Below are 22,862 nucleotides of genomic sequence, written 5' to 3'. Positions count from 1 at the left end.
GCTTCTTATTTAAGCCAAAATGCTCTATTTCACTTTCATCCATCCACACAACATTGTTCCAACAGCCTTCTGGCCTGTCGAGATGATATTTAGCAAACTGCAGATGGGCAGCAATATTCTTTTTTGGAGAGCATTAACTTTCTTGTCACAATTCTAACATGCACATCATTGTTGTACAGTGACCTCCTGATGGTGGACTCCTGCCCATTAACATATGCTAATGTGAGAGAGGCCTTTAATTGCTTAGAGGTTACCTTGGGTTTCTTTGTGACCTCATTGATTATTACATGCCTTGTTCTTGGAGTGATACTCCTATTTGCTGGTTGACCAATCATAGGAAGAGTAATAATGATCTTGAATTTCTATCTGTGCATCTTCTGATTTACTGTGGTCTGTGGATTGTTGAAGTCAAAATGCTTCAGATCTTGTTTTTTTCCTCTTCCAGTCTAATGAACATCAACAACGTTCCTTCTAAGGTCCTTAGAAATCTCCTTTGTTCGTGCCATGATACACTTCCACAAACATGTTGTGAAGGTCAGACTTTGATAGAGCCCTGTTCTTTGAATAAAACACTTCACACTATCACACCTGATTGTCATCACATTGATTGAAAACACCAGACCCTAATTTTACCTTGAAATTATTTGCTAATCCTAAAGATTCATTTATATTTGAAACTCACAGACATGGACCACTTTCTTAAATAAAAAATGACAATGTCTATTATTTTTTATTCATTTATTTGATTTCTCTTTAACTATTTTTGAGACTTTTGTGAAAATCTGATGTAGTTTTACATCAACTTATGCAAAAATATGGAAAATTCGAAAGGGTTCACAAACTTTTAAGCACCGCCATACATTACTTATTTTACTGATCCTGAGTTTCATCCTGTATTATACTGCAGAGCTGCACTCACTATTCTCCTGGTGCAGTCACTGTGCTCATACATTACATTACTGATCCTGAGTTACATCCTGTATTATACTCCAGAGCTGCACTCACTATTCTGCTGGTGCAGTCACTGTGTACATACATTACATTACTGATCCTGAGTTACATCCTGTATTATATCCCAGAGCTGCACTCACTATTCTGCTGGTGCAGTCACTGTGTACATACATTACATTACTGATCCTGAGTTACATACTGTATTATACTCCAGAGCTGCACTCACTATTCTGCTGGTGCAGTCACTGTGTAACATACAGTGGGGAAAAAAAGTATTTAGTCAGTCAGCAATAGTGCAAGTTCCACCACTTAAAAAGATGAGAGGCGTCTGTAATTTACATCATAGGTAGACCTCAACTATGGGAGACAAACTGAGAAAAAAAAATCCAGAAAATCACATTGTCTGGTTTTTTTTTCATTTTATTTGCATATTATGGTGGAAAAAAAGTATTTGGTCAGAAACAAAATTTCATCTCAATACTTTGTGATATATCCTTTGTTGGCAATGACAGAGGTCAAACGTTTTCTGTAAGTCTTCACAAGGTTGCCACACACTGTTGTTGGTATGTTGGCCCATTCCTCCATGCAGATCTCCTCTAGAGCAGTGATGTTTTTGGCTTTTCGCTTGGCAACACGGACTTTCAACTCCCTCCAAAGGTTTTCTATAGGGTTGAGATCTGGAGACTGGCTAGGCCACTCCAGGACCTTGAAATGCTTCTTACGAAGCCACTCCTTCGTTGCCCTGGTGGTGTGCTTTGGATCATTGTCATGTTGAAAGACCCAGCCACGTTTCATCTTCAATGCCCTTGCTGATGGAAGGAGGTTTGCACTCAAAATCTCACGATACATGGCCCCATTCATTCTTTCATGTACCCGGATCAGTCGTCCTGGCCCCTTTGCAGAGAAACAGCCCCAAAGCATGATGTTTCCACCACCATGCTTTACAGTAGGTATGGTGTTTGATGGATGCAACTCAGTATTCTTTTTCCTCCAAACACGACAAGTTGTGTTTCTACCAAACAGTTCCAGTTTGGTTTCATCAGACCATAGGACATTCTCCCAAAACTCCTCTGGATCATCCAAATGCTCTCCAGCAAACTTCAGACGGGCCCGGACATGTACAGGCTTAAGCAGTGGGACACGTCTGGCACTGCAGGATCTGAGTCCATGGTGGCGTAGTGTGTTACTTATGGTAGGCCTTGTTACATTGGTCCCAGCTCTCTGCAGTTCATTCACTAGGTCCCCCCGCGTGGTTCTAGGATTTTTGCTCACCGTTCTTGTGATCATTCTGACCCCACGGGGTGGGATTTTGCGTGGAGCACCAGATCGAGGGAGATTATCAGTGGTCTTGTATGTCTTCCATTTTCTAATTATTGCTCCCACAGTTGATTTCTTCACTCCAAGCTGGTTGGCTATTGCAGATTCAGTCTTCCCAGCCTGGTGCAGGGCTACAATTTTGTTTCTGGTGTCCTTTGACAGCTCTTTGGTCTTCACCATAGTGGAGTTTGGAGTCAGACTGTTTGAGGGTGTGCACAGGTGTCTTTTTATACTGATAACAAGTTTAAACAGGTGCCATTACTACAGGTAATGAGTGGAGGAAAGAGGAGACTCTTAAAGAAGAAGTTACAGGTCTGTGAGAGCCAGAAATCTTGATTGCTTGTTTCTGACCAAATACTTATTTTCCACCATAATATGCAAATAAAATGAAAAAAAAACAGACAATGTGATTTTCTGGATTTTTTTTTCTCAGTTTGTCTCCCATAGTTGAGGTCTACCTATGATGTAAATTACAGACGCCTCTCATCTTTTTAAGTGGTGGAACTTGCACTATTGCTGACTGACTAAATACTTTTTTTCCCCACTGTAGTAACATAGTTTTGAAGGCTGAAGGAAGACCTTATGTCCATCTAGTTCAGCCTATTTTTAGTGCAGATGTTCTGCATTGTTGATCCTGGGGAAGGCAAAAAACCCACAGAGTAGAAGCCAATTTTCTCCATAGGGAAAAAAATTCCTTCCCCTAAGCTGAGTCAACCATCTAACTATAATATTCTGTTATTCTGTTATTAATGTACATACATTACATTACTGATCCTGTACTGATCCTGAGTTCCATCCTGTATTATACTCCAGAGCTGCCCTCACTATTCTGCTGGTGCAGTCACTATGTACATACATTACTGATCCTGTACTGATCCTGAGTTACATGCTGTATTGTACTCCAGAGCTGCACTCACTATTCTGCTGGTGCAGTCACTGCGTACATACATTACATTACTGATCCTGTACTGATCCTGAGTTACATGCTGTATTGTACTCCAGAGCTGCACTCACTATTCTGCTGGTGCAGTCACTGTGTACATACATTACATTACTGATCGTGTACTGATCCTGAGTTACATCCTGTATTATACTCCAGAGCTGCACTCACTATTCTGCTGGTGCAGTCACTGTGTACATACATTACATTACTGATCGTGTACTGATCCTGATTTACATCCTGTATTATACTCCAGAGCTGTACTCACTTTTCTGCTGGTGCAGTTGCTGTGTACATACATTATATTACTGAACCTGTACTGATTCTGAGTTACATCCTGTATTATACTCCAGAGCTGCACTCACTTTTCTGCTGGTGCAGTCGCTGTGTACATACATTATATTACTGAACCTGTACTGATCCTGAGTTACATCCTGTATTATACTCCAGAGCTGCACTCACTATTCTGCTGGTGCAGTCGCTGTGTACATACATTACATTACTGATCCTGTACTGATCCTGAGTTACATCCTGTATTATACTCCAGAGCTGCACTTACTATTCTGCTGGTGCAGTCACTGTGTAACATAGTAACATAGTTTTGAAGGCTGAAGGAAGACCTTATGTCCATCTAGTTCAGCCTATTTTTAGTGCAGATGTTCTGCATTGTTGATCCTGGGGAAGGCAAAAAACCCACAGAGTAGAAGCCAATTTTCTCCATAGGGAAAAAAATTCCTTCCCCTAAGCTGGGTCAACCATCTACCTATAATATTCTGTTATTCTGTTATTAATGTACATACATTACATTACTGATCCTGTACTGATCCTGAGTTACATCCTGTATTACACTCCAGAGCTGCGCTCACTATTCTGCTGGTGCAGTCACTGTGTACATACATTACATTACTGATCCTGTACTGATCCTGAGTTACATCCTGTATTATACTCCAGAGCTGCGCTCACTATTCTGCTGGTGCAGTCACTGTGTACATACATTACATTACTGATCCTGAGTTACATCCTGTATTATACTCCAGAGCTGCACTCACTATTCTGCTGGTGCAGTCACTGTGTACATACATTACATTACTGATCCTGAGTTACATCCTGTATTATACCCCAGAGCTGCACTCACTATTCTGCTGGTGCAGTCACTGTGTACATACATTACATTACTGATCCTGAGTTACATCCTGTATTATACTCCAGAGCTGCACTCACTATTCTGCTGGTGCCGTCACTGTGTACATACATTACATTACTGATCCCGAGTTACATCCTGTATTATACTCCAGAGCTGCGCTCACTATTCTGCTGGTGCAGTCACTGTGTACATACATTACATTACTGATCCTGAGTTACATCCTGTATTATACTCCAGAGCTGCGCTCACTATTCTGCTGGTGCAGTCACTGTGTACATACATTACATTACTGATCCTGAGTTACATCCTGTATTATACTCCAGAGCTGCACTCACTATTCTGCTGGTGCAGTCACTGTGTACATACATTACATTACTGATCCTGAGTTACATCCTGTATTATACCCCAGAGCTGCACTCACTATTCTGCTGGTGCAGTCACTGTGTACATACATTACATTACTGATCCTGAGTTACATCCTGTATTATACCCCAGAGCTGCACTCACTATTCTGCTGGTGCAGTCACTGTGTACATACATTACATTACTGATCCCGAGTTACATCCTGTATTATACTCCAGAGCTGCACTCACTATTCTGCTGGTGCAGTCACTGTGTACATACATTACTGATCCTGAGTTACATCCTGTATTATACTCCAGAGCTGCACTCACTATTCTGCTGGTGCAGTCTCTGTGTACATACATTACATTACTGATCCTGAGTTACATCCTGTATTATACTCCATAGCTGCACTCACTATTCTGCTGGTGCAGTCACTGTGTACATACATTACATTACTGATCCCGAGTTACATCCTGTATTATACTCCAGAGCTGCACTCACTATTCTGCTGGTGCAGTCTCTGTGTACATACATTACATTACTGATCCTGAGTTACATCCTGTATTATACTCCATAGCTGCACTCACTATTCTGCTGGTGCAGTCACTGTGTACATACATTACATTACTGATCCTGAGTTACATCCTGTATTATACTCCAGAGCTGCACTCACTATTCTGCTGGTGCAGTCACTGTGTACATACATTACATTACTGATCCCGAGTTACATCCTGTATTATACTCCAGAGCTGCACTCACTATTCTGCTGGTGCAGTCACTGGGTACATACATTACATGTATACATCATGCTAATACAGAATGGTTAGTGCAGCTCTCATTGATCGATTATCCCCTAATGGAATATTGGTACACTTGTGGGTCGTTCTCACTCTCCAGCCATCGATGTGCTGCCTGCGGTGATAGTAGAATATACATACTTGAACGTTTCCTCTTTTGCTTTCCTCATCTTTTTTCCGGCCACATGAGCAGCTCAGTTTGGACAATGGCTGACTATGCTCTAGGTGAATTTCGGACTTCCTGACGGTTTCCTGCGATAACAGAAGTTTTGTCGCTAGGAGTCCAACGATTAGCTTTAACCTGAAGCAAGTAACGTTCCAATGAAAGGAGCTGCGCAAGATTACAAAACACATGGTTACTTTCTTCCAGAAGCAGCGCCTAGGGGTTATGTCTGGTACTGCAGCTTTTATCCCTTATGAGGTGCAGTACCACACATGGCCTGTAAACTGCTGTGGCGCTAGTTTAAAAAAAATAAATAAGCGGTCAAGTTGTTCTACTCATATAACATAGTGCTGCTCAGCAATTCCTGCATAGTCCTGGTAGGAGAGTTATCGGCATCAGGTTCTCCATCCAATGGCTCCATATTACAAGCGATACCGCTCCTCCCGCTGCTACATCACACTGCACTTCTCTTCGGCCGCTTGCTTCATTTCTGTGAATGTCGCTGTTGCCTTTTCTTTAAGTGTATCCATGTCCATATTCTGAATATTTTGCATTTGACCAAGGAACGAGCCTTTCTCCTCCTCCTCGACTTGATCTTCGGCCACCATCTTCTGGAGCTCCTCCGGAAGCTCGATATCGTCTCCGGCCATCTGGATCTGATTGTCGTCCTTCTCACTCTAGGAAAATAATAGGACAGACATTAATAACGATTGCTAGACCGATCTGCGGTGATCTGCAGGAGGGATCTTGCCGAGAAGTGTTCAATTTCCCTGTGGCGCCTCCACGAAAAAAATACCTATGGTTTGACCTCCCGATTTTCCATTTTTGTGCCTTCGTTTTTTCCTCCACTTATTCCAAGAGCCATAACTTTTTTTTATTTTTCCGTCCACATAGCCATGTGAGGGCTTGTTTTTTGCGGGACGAGTTGTACTTTTGAAATGTACTTTTGGCTTCCACAGTAGGATCGTAATGACAGACACAGAGGTCTTCATTAGACCCTCGGCTGACATGGCGACTCATCGGCACCCCCGCAATTATGTCACGGGAATGCCGATAGGCGCATGGAATGACGTGCCCTCCTGCTGGGGCGCGTGTTACATCCCACTCTGAGAGTGACAGCGGCATTTAACAAGCTAACAACTACGGGCAGAACTCTGTTAGAGGCACATGATGGCTGATTAAATTAGCCATCATCTATTGGGAAAGATGGGGGTTCGGTGTGCCAGCCAGCATCAATGTCAGGGACACGACATATGATGTAATTGTACGTCATATGTTGTGAAGGGGTTAAACATGCACCTCTATACTGGCAGTGGCATCTGTGGGGTTAAACTGTCACAATCGATGCTAGCACCCATTGAGAACTTTGCTGCCGACACCCACTGACGATTTCTGCCGGTTTTGCTTGTGATCCAGCAAAATCATTGTGCCATACTAGAACGACAGTTTGCGGGAACGCGCTTACTGCTGCACCACATAGGCTTTATTAGCTAGACAATCCCTTTTAAGTCTTTTTTTCTGTAATCCTTGTCAGTCATGTTATAGTTTTAAGGTACCGGTAAAAAGGTAAAAAGTTTGGACACCCCTGTTCATGCAATAGTTTTACTTGGTCTTGTTGGAATGCGCACATTTTGGATTCAGAATTAAGGCAGCAAAGCCACAAAGTAACACATATACAAGCAATAAAGAAATACGTGTGACACAATACAGAATTTGTTACATCTTAGACTGCACCCTGTTGTGAGTTCATTTTCCCCTTCATTACTGAGGCCCGAGGAACTCCCTCTTCTGGTAAAGAAAGGTAGTGAGCCTGATTATCAAACACCAGAGGCTGATGATGATGACTGGCTGAGTGGAGTTACTGACTGGATATAAGGCTGCCGACGCCCTTCTGCCCTGCGGGTGACTTCTCTGTGGGATCCTTGGAGACCAGTCTGAATTCCTGCTCCTCTAAAGCTAAGTTTGCTTCTCGGCCTTTTGCATTGGTGCTTGACTTTGTTTTGCTTTGTTTTTCTGGATTTCTGCCATTCCCTGCTGGGCTGTGCTGAATTCCTTTAGCTCTGTCTTCTGAAAATACCTGAGTGCTGATTTAGTTTTTGAAGCCTACCTGCTGCAGGGCCTTTTTCATATCAGCTTGTTGGCTTATGTCTTTGATAGGGTTTTGGCAGATTGCAGACAGCAGCCTTCCTGTCCTTTCCTATCTAGGTAGTTTTGGGCCCCGTCTTTGCTCAGTCTATCTTTCTGTCTGTGTTAGTGTTTTCATCTTGCTTCACCGTCATTATATGTTGGGGGCTGCCTATTGCTTTGGGGTCTGCTCTGGGGCAGTTTAGATTTCCCCTTTCTTTCTTTAGGCCTATTTAATTCTCCGGCCGTGATCGAGGGGTCTAGGGCATCGTAGGAACTCCCCACGGCTACTGCTAGTTGTGTTGATAGGTTCAGGGGTCTGCAATCTGATAGTTGCCAACTTCTCTGGTTTTCTGGACTTAGCTTGTATTTCTGCTTCAGCCTCCTACGGTGACTCATTCATAACAGAATCACCCGCCATACCGCAGATCCTAGGATACTCAATAGCAGGAAAGAATTGTAAAAAAAAAGTGTGTATATTTTTTCCTCTATATCTTTGAGGCCGTAGGGGGAATTTTTTTTTCTCTCAATGGAGATAAAGCAATTGTCTGATCGTGTGGAGTAGCTCGCTGCGGAAGTGCGGGGAATTTCCGCCTACCTTGCTCATTCACATGCTGCTGAACCAAAGATTCCTACACCTGATGTATTTTTTGGGGATCGGTCTAAATTTTTGAATTTCAAAAATAATTGTAAATTATTTTTTGCCTTGAAGCCTAACTCGTCAGGGAGCTCCGCGCAGCAGGTTAAAATTGTCATCTCTTTGCTGCGTGGCGATCCCCAGGATTGGGCGTTTTCTTTGAAACCAGATGATCCTATTCTGACTAATGTGAACGCATTTTTTCAGGCCTTGGGATTGTTGTATGACGAACCTAATGCCATTGATCAGGCTGAAAAGACCCTGCTGGCATTGAACCAGGGTCGTGATTCTGCAGAATTGTACTGTCAAAAATTCCGAAAGTGGGCAGTACTTGCTACCTGGAATGATAATGCCTTGGCTGCTCTCTTTCGGAAGGGGTTGTCAGAAGCCGTAAAAGATACTATGGTGGGATTTCCTGTTCCCTCTGGTCTTGACGATTCTATGTCATTAGCCATTCAGGTTGATCGGCGTTTGCGCGAACGCAAAGCTGCACGAGAGGTGTTGCCACCTGTTGAACAAATGTCTGAACCTGTGCAATGTGATAGAGTTTTTTCCAGAGAGCAGCGTCAGGAGTTCAGAAGGTGTAATAAGTTGTGTTTTTTCTGTGGAGATGCCTCGCATATTATTTCTGTCTGTCCTAAACGAGAGAAACGCTTTGCACATACGTTTTCTGTTGGGGGTGTTCAACCTAAGTTTCTTCTGGCTATTACTCTGATCTGCTCCCTGTCCACATTTTCCGCCAAGGCTTTTGTGGATTCGGGAGCAGCCCGAACCTAATGGACTTGGATTTTGCTAAACGTTGTGGATTTCCGATGACACCTCTGCAGACGCCTATCCCTTTGAGGGGGATTGATGCTACTCCTTTGGCTAAAAATAAACCTCAGTTTTGGACCCAGGTGGTAATGCGGGTCGCCCCAGACCATCAAGAAAATTGCAGATTTTTGGTGTTGCATAATCTGCATGATACTATTGTTCTGGGGTTTCCCTGGTTACAAATTCATAATCCAGTTTTGGATTGGAAATCTGTGTCTGTGGTGAGTTGGGGTTGTCGGTGTGCCTTTAGTGAGGCTCCGGTGTTTTCCACCTCTCCTCAGTCGCATGATGTTCCTGATTATTTGGCAGACTTTTATGATGTATTTAGTGAGAATGAGTCTGCGTCTCTGCCTCCTCATAGGAGTTATGACTGTGCAATTGAACTGAGCCCGGGGTGTAAATTTCCCAAGGGTCGGCTCTTCAATTTATCTGTACCCGAGCACGAGGCTATGCGATCCTATATTAAGGAGGCGTTGGAGAAGGGTCATATTAGACCATCCTCGTCACCCTTAGGTGCCGGTTTTTTTTTTGTAGCCAAAAAGTATGGATCATTAAGACCTTGTATTGATTATCGTGCCCTCAACAAAATTACTGTTAAATATCAGTATCCGTTACCCCTGATTTCTGATCTATTCTCCAGAGTTAAAGGTGCTTGCTGGTTTACCAAGCTTGACCTCAGGGGGGCGTATAATCTTATTCGCATTAAGCATGGGGATGAATGGAAGACGGCGTTTAATACTCCGGAGGGACATTTTGAGTACCTGGTGATGCCTTTTGGGCTCACTAATGCCCCTTCTGTCTTCCAGTGCTTCTTGAACGATATTTTCCAAGATTTTGTCGATAAATTTTTGATTATCTATCTGGATGATATTTTGATCTTCTCCAAGGATTGGGATTCTCATGTGGAACATATTCGGACTGTGTTCCGGATCTTGAGGGAGAATTCCCTGTATGTCAAAGGATCTAAATGCCTTTTTGGAGTACAGAGGATTTCTTTTTTGGGATTTATTTTGTCCCCGTCAACTATTGAAATGGACCCGGCCAAGGTACAGGCCATTTACGATTGGGTTCAGCCCACTTCTTTGAAGGCCCTCCAGAAGTTTTTGGGTTTTGCTAATTTTTATCGGAAATTTATAGCAAAATGTTCTAGTATTGCCAAGCCATTGACTGATTTGACTAAAAAGGGTGCTGATTAGTGTTGAGCATTCCGATACCGCAAGTATCGGGTATCGGCCGATACTTGCTGTATCGGAATTCCGATACCGACTTCCGATATTTTTTCAATATCGGAAGTCGGCATCGGAATCGGAAGTTCAAAGTTGATTGACAGCCTGACGTCATCATGATGCGCGGTGTGCGCGCATCATGATGCGCCGTCATTTCGGGCCTTCCGGGGGTCTCTGCCGGCCTGCCGGGGGCTGTGCCGGCCTGCCGGGGGGCTGTGTGGACTGCCCGGGGTCTGTACCGGCCTGCCGGGGGGCTGTGCCGGCCTGCCGGTGGTCTGTGCACCCTGTGGGGGTCTGTACCGGCCTGCCGGGGGGCTGTGCCGGCCTGCCGGGGGGCTGTGCTGATGTCCGGGGGTCTGTGCAAGCATCGTCCGATGGGACTACAAGTCCCATCTGGTGATGCCTGCTACCATGACAGTGATTGACACATTAGCCAATGATGGGACAGTAGTAGTCCCATCATCCGGCTAATGTGTTAAATGTTAAAAAAAAAAAAAAAAAATACTACATACATACTACATACATACTACATGCATGCTACATACATACTACATGCTACATACATACTACATACATACTACATACATACATACTACATAACACATATATACTACATACATACTACATACATACTACATACATACTACATGCATGCTACATGCATACTACATACATACTACATGCATGCTACATGCATGCTACATACATACTACATGCTACATACATACTACATATATACTACATACTACATACATACTACATACATACTACATACATACTACATGCTACATACATACTACATATATACTACATGCATGCTACATACATACTACATACATACTACATGCATGCTACATACATAACACATATATACTACATGCATGCTACATACATACTACATGCTACATACATACTACATGCTACATACATACCACATACATACTACATACATACTACATGCTACATACATACTACATATATACTACATGCATGCTACATACATACTGCATGCTACATGCATGCTACATACATACTACATACATACTACATGCTACATACATACCACATATATACTACATACATACTACATACAATACATTCATACAATACATACATAGACATACAGTACATATAACATAGAGTAACATACTTACCAATACTTGTCACATTGTTCCCCGAAGCCATTGTCTTTTACGGAATAAATATTAACATAACAAACCACAAAAATACTCACCCACGATCCAAAGCAGTCCACGAGTGTGTCCCACGACGATCTTGGGTAGAGAACTGCAGCATCAGCTGTTGCTGCCGTTCTCTACGGGCTGCAGGAATCCAATGACGGAAGGTAGGTATCCTTCTGCACTGTATTCCTCCGCCACTTAAAAAAAAAAAAGTCCCTAGTCTCACTTTATGCCATTACTGTGTGGGAAATTCCCACGCAGCAATGGCATAAAGTGAGACTAGGGACTTTTTTTTTTTTTAAGTGGCGGAGGAATACAGTGCGGAAGGATACCTACCTTTCCGTCATTGGATTCCTGCAGCCCGTAGAGAACGGCAGCAACAGCTGATGCTGCAGTTCTCTACCCAAGATCGTCGTGGGACACACTCGTGGACTGCTTCAGATCGTGGGTGAGTATTTTTGTGGTTTGTTATGTTAATATTTATTCCGTAAAAGACAATGGCTTCAGGGAACAATGTGACAAGTATTGGTAAGTATGTTACTCTATGTTATATGTACTGTATGTCTATGTATGTATTGTATGAATGTATTGTATGTAGTATGTATGTAGTATATATGTGGTATGTATGTAGCATGTAGTATGTATGTAGTATGTATGTAGCATGCATGTAGCATGAAGTATGTATGTAGCATGCATGTAGTATATATGTAGTATGTATGTAGCATGTAGTATGTATGTAGTATGTATGTGGTATGTATGTAGCATGTAGTATGTATGTAGTATGTATGTAGTATGTATGTAGTATGTATGTAGCATGTAGTATGTATGTAGCATGCATGTAGTATATATGTGTTATGTATGTAGCATGCATGTAGTATGTATGTAGTATGTATGTGGTATGTATGTAGCATGCATGTAGTATGTATGTAGTATGTATGTAGTATGTATGTAGTATGTATGTAGCATGCATGTAGTATGTAGTATATATGTGGTATGTATGTAGCATGTAGTATGTATGTAGCATGCAGTATGTATGTAGCATGCATGTAGTATATATGTAGTATGTATGTAGCATATATGTAGTATGTATGTAGCATATAGTATATATGTAGTATGCATGTTGCATGCATGTAGTATATATGTAGTATGTATGTTGCATGTAGTATATATGTAGTATGTATGTTGCATGTAGTATATATGTAGTATGAATGTAGCATGTATGTAGTATGAATGTAGCATGTATGTAGTATGCATGTTGTATGTATGTAGCATGTAATTTTTTTTTTTTTTTTTACATTCAACACATTAGCCGGATGATGGGACTACCACTGTCCCATCATTGGCTAATGTGTCAATCACTGTCATGGTAGCAGGCATCGCCCGATGGGACTTGTAGTCCCATCGGACGATGCCTGCACAGACCCCCGAAGCCTGCACAGCCCCCCGGCAGGCCGGCACAGCCCCCCGGCAGGCCGGCACAGCCCACCGGAGCCTGCACAGCCCCCCGGCAGGCCGGCACAGACCACCGGAGCCTGCACAGCCCCCCGGCAGGCCGGCACAGCCCCCCGGCAGGCCGGCACAGCCCACCGGAGCCTGCACAGCCCCCCGGCAGGCCGGCACAGCCCCCCGGCAGGCCGGCACAGCCCCCCGGAGCCTGCACAGCCCCCCGGCAGGCCTGCACAGACCACCGGAGCCTGCACAGACCCCCTGGCAGGCCGGCACAGCCCCCCGAAAGGCCCGTACAGACCCCAGAGAGGCTGTACAAGGGAAAAACAGGATTTTTCTTATTCCGATACCGGAAGTCCCATAGACTTGAATGGGACTTCCGGTATCGGAATCGGCGATACCGATACTTTTTTTTAAGATCGGCCGATCCATTCCGATCCGATATTTTGAAGTATCGGACGGTATCGCTCAACTCTAGTGCTGATGTGTTAAATTGGTCTCCGGAGGCTGTTTCTTCCTTTCAGGAGCTGAAGCGAAGATTCACCTCCGCCCCGGTTTTGCGGCAACCTGATGTCTCACTTCCATTCCAGGTAGAGGTGGATGCTTCTGAGATTGGTGCAGGAGCTGTTTTGTCCCAAAAGGATCCTGTAACATCTAAAATGAATCCCTGTGCTTTCTTTTCCCGAAAGTTCTCTCCATCTGAACGTGACTATGATGTGGGGAATAGGGAACTGTTGGCCATGAAATGGGCATTTGAGGAGTGGAGACACTGGTTGGAGGGAGCTAAGCATCAAGTCGTGGTCCTCACTGACCACAAGAATTTGATTTACCTAGAGTCGGCTAAGCACTTGAACCCTAGACAGGCTAGGTGGGCCTTGTTTTTTACACGTTTTGATTTTGTGGTTTCTTTTCTTCCTGGAACGAAGAATGTCAAGGCAGACGCCCTCTCTAGGAGCTTCTTTGCTGATTCTCCTGTGGTGACCAAGCCTGCTACCATCTTAGGCGAAGGGGTAGTTCTTTCTGTTATCTCGCCAGATTTGAGACGTGCTCTGGAAGAGTTTCAGGAGGACAAACCTGAGCGTTGTCCCAGTGGAAAGTTGTATGTTCCTGACCAGTGGAAGAAGAGAGTGATGTCTGAAGTTCATTGCTCTGCTTTGGCTGGTCATCCAGGTATTTTTGGTACTAGAGATCTGGTGAGTCGGTTTTTTTGGTGGCCCTCCTTGTCTCGTGATGTCAGGAATTTTGTGCAGTCCTGTGGGACGTGCTCCCGGTCTAAATCGTGTTCTCGCTCTAGTGGGTTGTTGATGCCTTTGCCTGTCCCCAAGAGGCCATGGACCCATATTTCAATGGATTTCATCTCTGATATGCCTGTCTCTCAAAGGATGACTGTTATTTGGGTGATTTGTGATAGGTTCTCTAAGATGGTTCATCTTGTACCACTCCCTAAGTTGCTGTCTTCCTCTGAGTTGGTGCCCCTGTTTTTACAACAGGTGGTTCGTTTGCGCGGGATTTCTGAGAACATTGTATCTCACAGAGGAGTCCAGTTTGTGTCTAGATTTTGGAGAACTTTCTGTTCCAGGCTGGGAATTCAGTTGTCCTTCTCCTCTGCTTTTCACCCTCAGACCAATGGGCAGACAGAGAGAACAAACCAGACCTTGGAGTCATATTTGAGATGTTTTATTTCTGCTGATCAGGATGATTGGGTTTCATTTTTGCGCTTGGCCGAATTTGCTTTAAATAATAGAGCTAGTTCTGCCACTTTGATGTCACCTTTTTTTTGTAACTTTGGGTTTCATCCTCGATTTTCTTCAGGGCAGGTGGAGCCCTCTGCCTGCCCAGGTGTTGACACTGTGGTGGAGAGAATGCACCAGATCTGGGACCAAGTGGTGGATAAGTTATCTCTCTCCCAGGAAAAGGCCTAGCGGTTTTCCAACCGACATAGGACCATTGGTCCCCAGTTTAAGGTTGGTGATATGGTGTGGTTATCATCAAAAAATATTGCTATGAAGGTGGCTTCTCCTAAGTTTAAGCCTAGATTTATTGGACCTTACAAGATTGTGGAGATTATTAATCCGGTCTCTTTTCGTTTGGCTCTTCCTGTCACATTTAAAATCCATAATGTGTTCCATAAATCTTTGTTGAAGAGGTTTGTTGAACCTGTTGTTCAGGGGGTGGCACCTCCAGACCCTGTATTGGTTGAAGGTAACATGGAATATGAGGTAGAGAAAGTACTGGATTCCCGTCTGGCTAGACGGAGACTCCAGTATTTGGTTAAGTGGAAGGGTTATGGTCAGGAGGATAATTCCTGGGTCTCTGCCTCTGATATTCATGCCAAAAGATTGGTGCCTTTCATCGGGCTCACCCTGATCGCCCTGGTGGCGTAGTTGAGGGTTCGGTGACCCCTCCTCAAGGGGGAGGTACTGTTGTGAGTTCATTTTCCCCTTCATTACTGAGGCCCGAGGAACTCCCTCTTCTGGTAAAGAAAGGTAGTGAGCCTGATTATCAAACACCTGAGGCTGATGATGATGACTGGCTGAGTGGAGTTACTGACTGGATATAAGGCTGCCGACGCCCTTCTGCCCTGCGGGTGACTTCTCTGTGGGATCCTTGGAGACCAGTCTGAATTCCTGCTCCTCTAAAGCTAAGTTTGCGTCTCGGCCTTTTGCATTGGTGCTTGACTTTGTTTTGCTTTGTTTTTCTGGATTTCTGCCATTCCCTGCTGGGATGTGCTGAATTCCTTTAGCTCTTTCTTCTGAAAATACCTAAGTGCTGATTTAGTTTTTGAAGCCTAGCTGCTTCAGGGCCTTTTTCATATCAGCTTGTTGGCTTATGTCTTTGATAGGGTTTTGGCAGATTGCAGACAGCAGCCTTCCTGTCCTTTCCTATCTAGGTAGTTTTGGGCCCCGTCTTTGCTCAGTCTATCTTTCTGTCTGTGTTAGTGTTTACATCTTGCTTCACCGTCATTATATGTTGGGGGCTGCCTATTGCTTTGGGGTCTGCTCTGGGGCAGTTTAGATTTCCCCTTTCTTTCTTTAGGCCTATTTAATTCTCCGGCCGTGATCGAGGGGTCTAGGGCATCGTAGGAACCCCCCACGGCTACTGCTAGTTGTGTTGATAGGTTCAGGGGTCTGCAATCTTATAGTTGCCAACTTCTCTGGGTTTTTGGACTTAGCTTGTATTTCTGCTTTTGCCTCCTACGGTGACTCATTCATAACAGTACCCCCTTTTACCTGATTTGCCTTTACTCTGTGTCCAACAAATCCCATCTCTTCTGGGCGATTGTGGATGCCATGTCATCTGGGCAGCTTCCATCCTTCCCCTTCTTGGTTAAATCTCCCTCGCATTGCCTTGAGCTTGGATTTGGGTTATTGTACTGTTGTCACACAAATTATAGTCCCATTGAGAGCAAAACCAGACAGGATGGCGGATGCTGCAGAATGCTGTGGTAGCCATGCTGGGTAAGATCACCTTGAATTTGGTATTCATCATTAACAATTTCATCAGCAATGCACCCCACACCATTACACCTCCCCCTCCATTCTTCATGGTGGGTACCACACATGTAGAAACCATCTGCTCGCATCTTTTTTGCCTCTCACAAAGTGTCACTTAGTACCAAATATCTCAAACTTTGACTAATCAGCCTACAGGACAAAGTTCTACTGATCTAATATCCAGTCCTTGTGTTGACTGGCCCCCAAAAAGTCTCTTCTGTTTGCAGTCCTCAGTAATTCTTTGCAGCAATTTAACCATAAAGGCTGCTCCTCGCAGTCTCCTCTGGACAGTTAATGTAGAGATGCTCCTGTACTTAATGTCTGTGCATCATTTATGAGTGCTCTAATCTGATATGCTGTCAATTTGTGTTTTCTAAGGTCGGTAACTTTGTTGAACTTATCCTCTGCAGCAGAAGTCATTCTAGGTTTTTCTTTCCTGGTGTAGTCTTGTACCAAACTCGTTTAATCATAGTGATTGATGGTTTTCATGACTGCATTTTAGGATACCTTTAAGACTCTAGCAATTTTCTGATTAACTGACCATAAATCTACTTAAATGAGTTGTTCTTGCCATATTCTGGCTTCGAACAGTTGTGAAATAGAGCACAGGACTGTAGAGAACTGTGACCAATGCTATCTGTGCAAAACACACCTGATGGTCACAAACATTTCTGGAGGCCTTGATTCCACAAGTAAACTCTTAAAGAGACATAACTGTTCATTGGAAGCCATTACAGGCATTGACCTGATGAAGTTGCTTAAAGGGGTTGTCCGGGCTTTTCACATAATCTTGCACCAAATCTGCTGCTGTGTGAAGACATCAGTGGCACAGAGCTGTCTCATTCACACAGCAGAGGCTTTGTCACACAACAGATTACATCAGTGACTGCCATCCCCTGTGCAGATTAGAAGCTGCAGACCCCCATCACTGGCCATCACACAGACTGTTCTCACTGCTGCCAGCAGCCGAGCCCCATCACTGCCAGCCCAAGCCCCATCACTGCCAGCAGCCTGGGACACTGAGGGAAGGAATCACTGATAATGAGTGTGTTATGTACTGTAATAATGGAGTGGCCCAGAATACAGGACGATTTTCCCTCCTCACTAGAGTTTCACTTTCAATAGATCACTGCTCAGTGTGTGTCTGGGGGAGGAGCAGCTGGGTGGTTCTGCTCTCTGCACTGAGGCTGCTAGAGGGGGAGTATTTGTTACTGTGTGAGGAGGGCTTGTTCATGTGGACGGGGAGGGCCTGTAGCTATGGAGGGTGGGGTTGTTGCTATAGAGGGCAGGTTTTCAGTAGAGTAGGAGGAAACAACCAGTTCTCATTTCAATGCCAGAACACACCACCCCTTGGACGTTCTGATCAGAAGCAAGAGAGTGATATCTAGAAAACCCTGCAAACTGGTGACAGAAGGTAAATTACTTATTGTCACCATTCTGCAGCCCAGATATGAACTGAGATTATGTGAAAAGCCCGGACAACCCCTTTAAATGATGCCAAGGGGGTATAAACCTGTCATCAGAGTAACAGGGGAGTAAAATTAGAAATCTAAGGTTTAACACATATTCTAATTTGTTTGACACATGTTCCTTTACTTCTTGTTTCCATTTGTGTTGCTTTGTGGCTTTGCTGCCTTCAGACTCAATCTATAATGTGCACATTCCAATAAGAACAAGGAAAACCATTGCATGAACAGGTGTGTCCAAACTTTTGACCAGGACAGTATGTTTGTAGAAAAGGGGACAAACAACATGGCAATTTTTATAACTGTACTCTGACTTTTCCAAACTTCTGCACACCATATCTACTTATCTAAATGATTTTTTAGAATGTTAACACTAATCCCCAAAATTGGAAATAATTTGATGTTGTTTGGCAGCATTTGTCAGAATACACATTATTTGGAATATTCCCTGTAAACTCTGGTCAGATATTGTCATAAGGTTCCTATTGTGAAATATTTATGATCTCACATTGATTTTCAAAAATGTTGCCACAAATCAGGAATAATAAGGTCTCCATTTAAGCCTTAATTAAATTCCTGCCATACCTGTGGTAATCTGTATTTTTCCCTCATATGTACACGCAACGTGGCTCTCTCTGCTTTTTTCTGAACAAACTTTGCATCTCTTTCCATCCTGCGAAAAAATATAAAAAATATTGGTCATTTTCACAGAAAATGATTTTTACATTTTCTTCAAAGAAGTAATGTGACATCGCTGTGTTTATAATCCCTATAATGTGACAGTACTGTTATTATTTCTCTACTGTTACATCGCTATGTTTATGGTCTCTGTACTGTGAAAGATCTGTGCTTATTTTCATTAGTGTGCTGGATCTGAGTTTTGAAAAATGGCCCAGACAGTTTACTCACCTCACACTGTGGTGAATCTACAGCCCTCCAAAGTACTTTCCCCACGCACAGTGTGATGCCTGCACAGTCCACCACACATTACTATCTCCCACACAGTATGATGTCCCCACAGCATGATGCTCCTCAAAGCCCACCGTACAATAACACACACACAGTATGATGCCCCCACAGTTAGCCACAATTACAATATGATGACCCCCACAGCCCACCACACACAGTACATTCCCTCATAGACAGTATTTTGCCCTCCCACAAAGTATGAAGTCTAGGGAAGGATGAACCCGAATTGTAAATTTCAGCGGTCAATACCGAACACCTAGTGTCCGCGCATGGACCCCGAACACTGATTTTTCCAGGAAGTCCATGCTACTGTTCGGGTTTGGCAGCCTGAACAAAATTTGTTGCAAGGCTACAGTGCAGGGGCTCTTGTATATTTTTGCTAACCAGCGCAGGCAAAACCAACAGCTGTGGAGTGCAGCCCCCAGCTATGAGCTTTGCCTTAGCTGGTAATCAAAAATAGAAGGGTCCCTAATACCCCAGAACACTTTGCTGCTACCAGCTCCTCATTCTATTTTAAAATCAATATCGGGTCAGGAGCCAACCCAAAAGGTAGAGAAAACTTTAGCAAGGGGATCATGGCGGTCCATTATAGAGCAAGGAAAATGAAACTAGCAAATTTTATAGACTTACTCCTGAAAATATAGACAGTGTTTACAAATATATAAAAGATGTTACAAATGAGACAAGATACAATATATACAGGCAATTACAAAATAAAATGGATTAAAATAAGAACTTACACTTATGAGTCCATGGCACACCATGTGGAGGAGAGGGGAGGGGTGCTTTCCCCAAGGGAAAATGGTCTATTAGCACAGCTTCCTTGCTGGCACCCCGGGTGAATGACAACTTCCCAATTGGGCATCCTAGCCTTATACTTTCTTCTGGATGACCTCACTGGGTGGGCGGAGCTAGGGAATGTACTCCCCTTTTGAAAGTTACTAGAAAACATGATTACCGAAGTATCATGTTATCTCTTGTGAATTTATCTTTCTATCGATACCAAACAAGAACTACCTGTGGGCTAGTGGACGGCGGAAACCCTTTTCTCGATTCCTCGGGGGGCGCCGAAGCTTCAAAACCCACCTGTGGATAGCTCTAACCATGCAGTTTCCAAAAATACAAGTTTCCTGCCTCTTTGAAGATTTGGTGTTGTTATATTCGATCCTTAATGAACAAAGGAACTTCCAAAACCATGTGCTGCAGACGGACTGGATTTGCCTGGTCAAAAGCCACATTCCTGAGGGAAGGGGGAAAGAGTGGGATTGAATTCCACACAGGCAGAGGGAACTGAGTGGGAGGGGGTTGGACGCTGCAGCCGTGAGAGCTCAGTGTGACACTGCACAAACTTGATGGGGGAAGTATACATAGAATGTAAACATTCATATTTTCCTGACAATGGCATAATTTATGGAGTCTTAATAAACCTGCCTGGACATTTTAAATAAACCGCTTCCCGTGCTTACCTCAAAGCCAAAACTTTACAATATAAATATTTTTTTTTGTGTGGGGAACACAGGCCTTGGGCATTGTGCCTTTGATCTTTTAAAACCATAAATATGCCCCTGAAGGTCTGGTTAGCAGCACTGCAGCAGTGAATGTGAGTATGTTATATTAGTTCAACATTTCAGCAATTAGGGCTGTACTTTATAACTTTACCTTGGGGCCAGGCTACATAGTAGAGTTTATCAAATCAATTTAATGCCAATCAAATTGTAGAAAATTCTCTTGTCCAGGTGACTTTAAACAGTTTGCAGTTCAATTCATGGGAATCTCTTCACAAAATGCCTGCTGCAATTTTACACATTGCTGTTGATTACATCATGAAAGGCTCAACTCAAGCACAGCTGCGCAGGCTTACCTATAATGCCTTGAACCTATTATATCACATGGTATAGCAGACAATCAGGCTGGACTATTAGAGTCTGTATAAAAGCAGGGGTGGGAAATGCAGCAGCCTTTTTTGGGTAATTCAGTATAGAGAATGGATGTCAAAAGCTCAGTAATGGAGATAACAAGAGAATGCCCTAAAATATTGGACAAATACTGCAGATAGTGATGTGTTGTGCAACTGCAGCAGTGAAGAAGACCAGTGAGACACAGAAAGATGAGAGACAAAGAACATGCCAGCAGTTACAGTGCAAGACTCATGGTGATTGATCACTGATATGGTGTAACTGGTATCTGTTCTACTGCATGTGAATAACAAGTATAACAATTACATTTTTTTTTTTACTTTATTCTTAATACAGTTGAAAAGAGCATCAAGCCAGCGCAATATTGTTTAATAAAAAAAACTGAACAAAGTGTTAGAGATAATGTCACATTATCTCCAACTAACACTTTGTTCAGATTTTTTTTATGTGCTTGCTTTTTCACTAGCAACACTACTTTAGTTTTTGCATTTCTTGTGCAATTGTTTTTGTGAAATAATTATTTTTGAAAAATACAAAAGTGAATTTCCAAACTCCAGGCATCTAACTGTAAGTGTGCATGTCATAACTTTTTTTTATTACTCAAAGTTTACATCCATACAGTGGCCTGTTAGAGGTGCTGTATTTTAGGACATTTTTCTCTTTAGCATCTGCTGCTATGTCCATTTTAGGAATGGGATTATATTTTGTTAAAAAAAATTTGAAGAAAACACAAACTAAACATTTTACTGAGTATCTCTATTTTTGCACACTTGTGTTACTAGTCCAATTTGACAACCGTAGATGCCATGCTTATACTGCAACCTGTTGTTGCAGTAGGTTTTTTGGATATGTATCTACTGACCAGCATTTTGGTGGGGAGGGAGTGGAAAGCATTAAGGAATATGGAAATGGCGCATCACATGTCTCAGTCACAGCAAGATGATGTAATTTCTGACAGAAGCAAGATGATGTTACCTCTGTCAGTGACATCTTCAGTTTCATTCAACATTCTGCATTGCTACTCTCCTCTGCCATCATAACAATTAATGTTTTACATTGACATTTACATGACACCTTTATTTGTTTTGCCATTTAGTCCGCTAGGCCACAGCTCTCCAATGGCTAAGGAAGATATTTGACACATTTTTCCTGTTTATATACTGGATGAGATGAACAGTCAGCCTTTGTACTTGGATAACATGGGGCCAAAGGAGATGGCGCTCATGATGCAAATGCCTGGCTCTATCAACTTTGTCAGTTGGGGCACTGGCACTGACAGCCAAGGAGGTAGTGGCATTCTGAGCCAGTGCAAATCTAGGGGTGGAAAGGAGCTCAAAGAACTGTATGTTGAGACAGCAATGATGATGATTGTGTGGTTGACTAGACTTGGCACCTGATCGGAGTGACAAGTAGGTAATGTTATTAGAGGAGGATTGTGGTGTTGTTAACAATAGTGGATCCAATGTCTGACCAAAATATCTCTCTGGAACAGATCTGCTTCTTCTGCGGTCAGATCAGAAGCAGGTTATGTTGCAACGAGTATTGGTTAATGGGCTGAACAATGCCTGAAAGCTCTGATTGTGATCATGGTGGTGGCTAGTCTTACAGGCAGGAGTCTTGGTTTTGAGAATTATTTTGCATGCTGCCAGCTGATTAATCTTTTGCAATGTGCAAGGTCCGCAGGAAGAAAATAAGAATTTTGGATAACTAGAGGAGGAAGACCTGTGAAGACTCAGACGTCAAGGTTAGATTTCAGAAAAGCAGATTTTAAGGGATTCAGAAAGAGAATTGGAGGGATCCAATGGCTGGATATCCTTAACCCCTTCCTGACATGAGACGTACTATCCCGTCCACGGTACCCGGGCCCGTATGACCGGGGACGGGATAGTACGTCTACCGCGATCAGCGGCGCCCACGTGGTGAGCGCCGCTGA

The 22,862-nt window shown here is 43.3% G+C and overlaps 1 protein-coding gene across 1 annotated transcript in view; it reads right to left on the bottom strand.

The window, feature by feature from the left end:
- Positions 1–5,913: 5,913 nt before the first annotated feature.
- CPLX4 (complexin 4) overlaps positions 5,914–22,862 on the bottom strand; it is an 83,019-nt gene continuing 66,070 nt past the window's right edge. Inside the window, exons 2-3 of the mRNA XM_073584841.1 lie at positions 18,630–18,717; positions 5,914–6,334 (exon numbers count right to left, since the gene is read on the bottom strand). Of these exons, the coding sequence (XP_073440942.1) occupies positions 6,107–6,334; positions 18,630–18,717 (316 nt within the window). The 3' untranslated portion in view covers positions 5,914–6,106. The remainder of the gene's footprint in view (positions 6,335–18,629; positions 18,718–22,862) is intronic.

This window comes from Dendrobates tinctorius, unplaced genomic scaffold (assembly GCF_039654945.1).
Source record: "Dendrobates tinctorius isolate UK_male_01 unplaced genomic scaffold, ASM3965494v1 ptg000085l, whole genome shotgun sequence".
NCBI lineage: Eukaryota > Metazoa > Chordata > Amphibia > Anura > Dendrobatidae > Dendrobates > Dendrobates tinctorius.
Note: the sequence above shows the minus strand (reverse complement) of the source record. Positions and strands in the feature narration are given on the sequence as shown.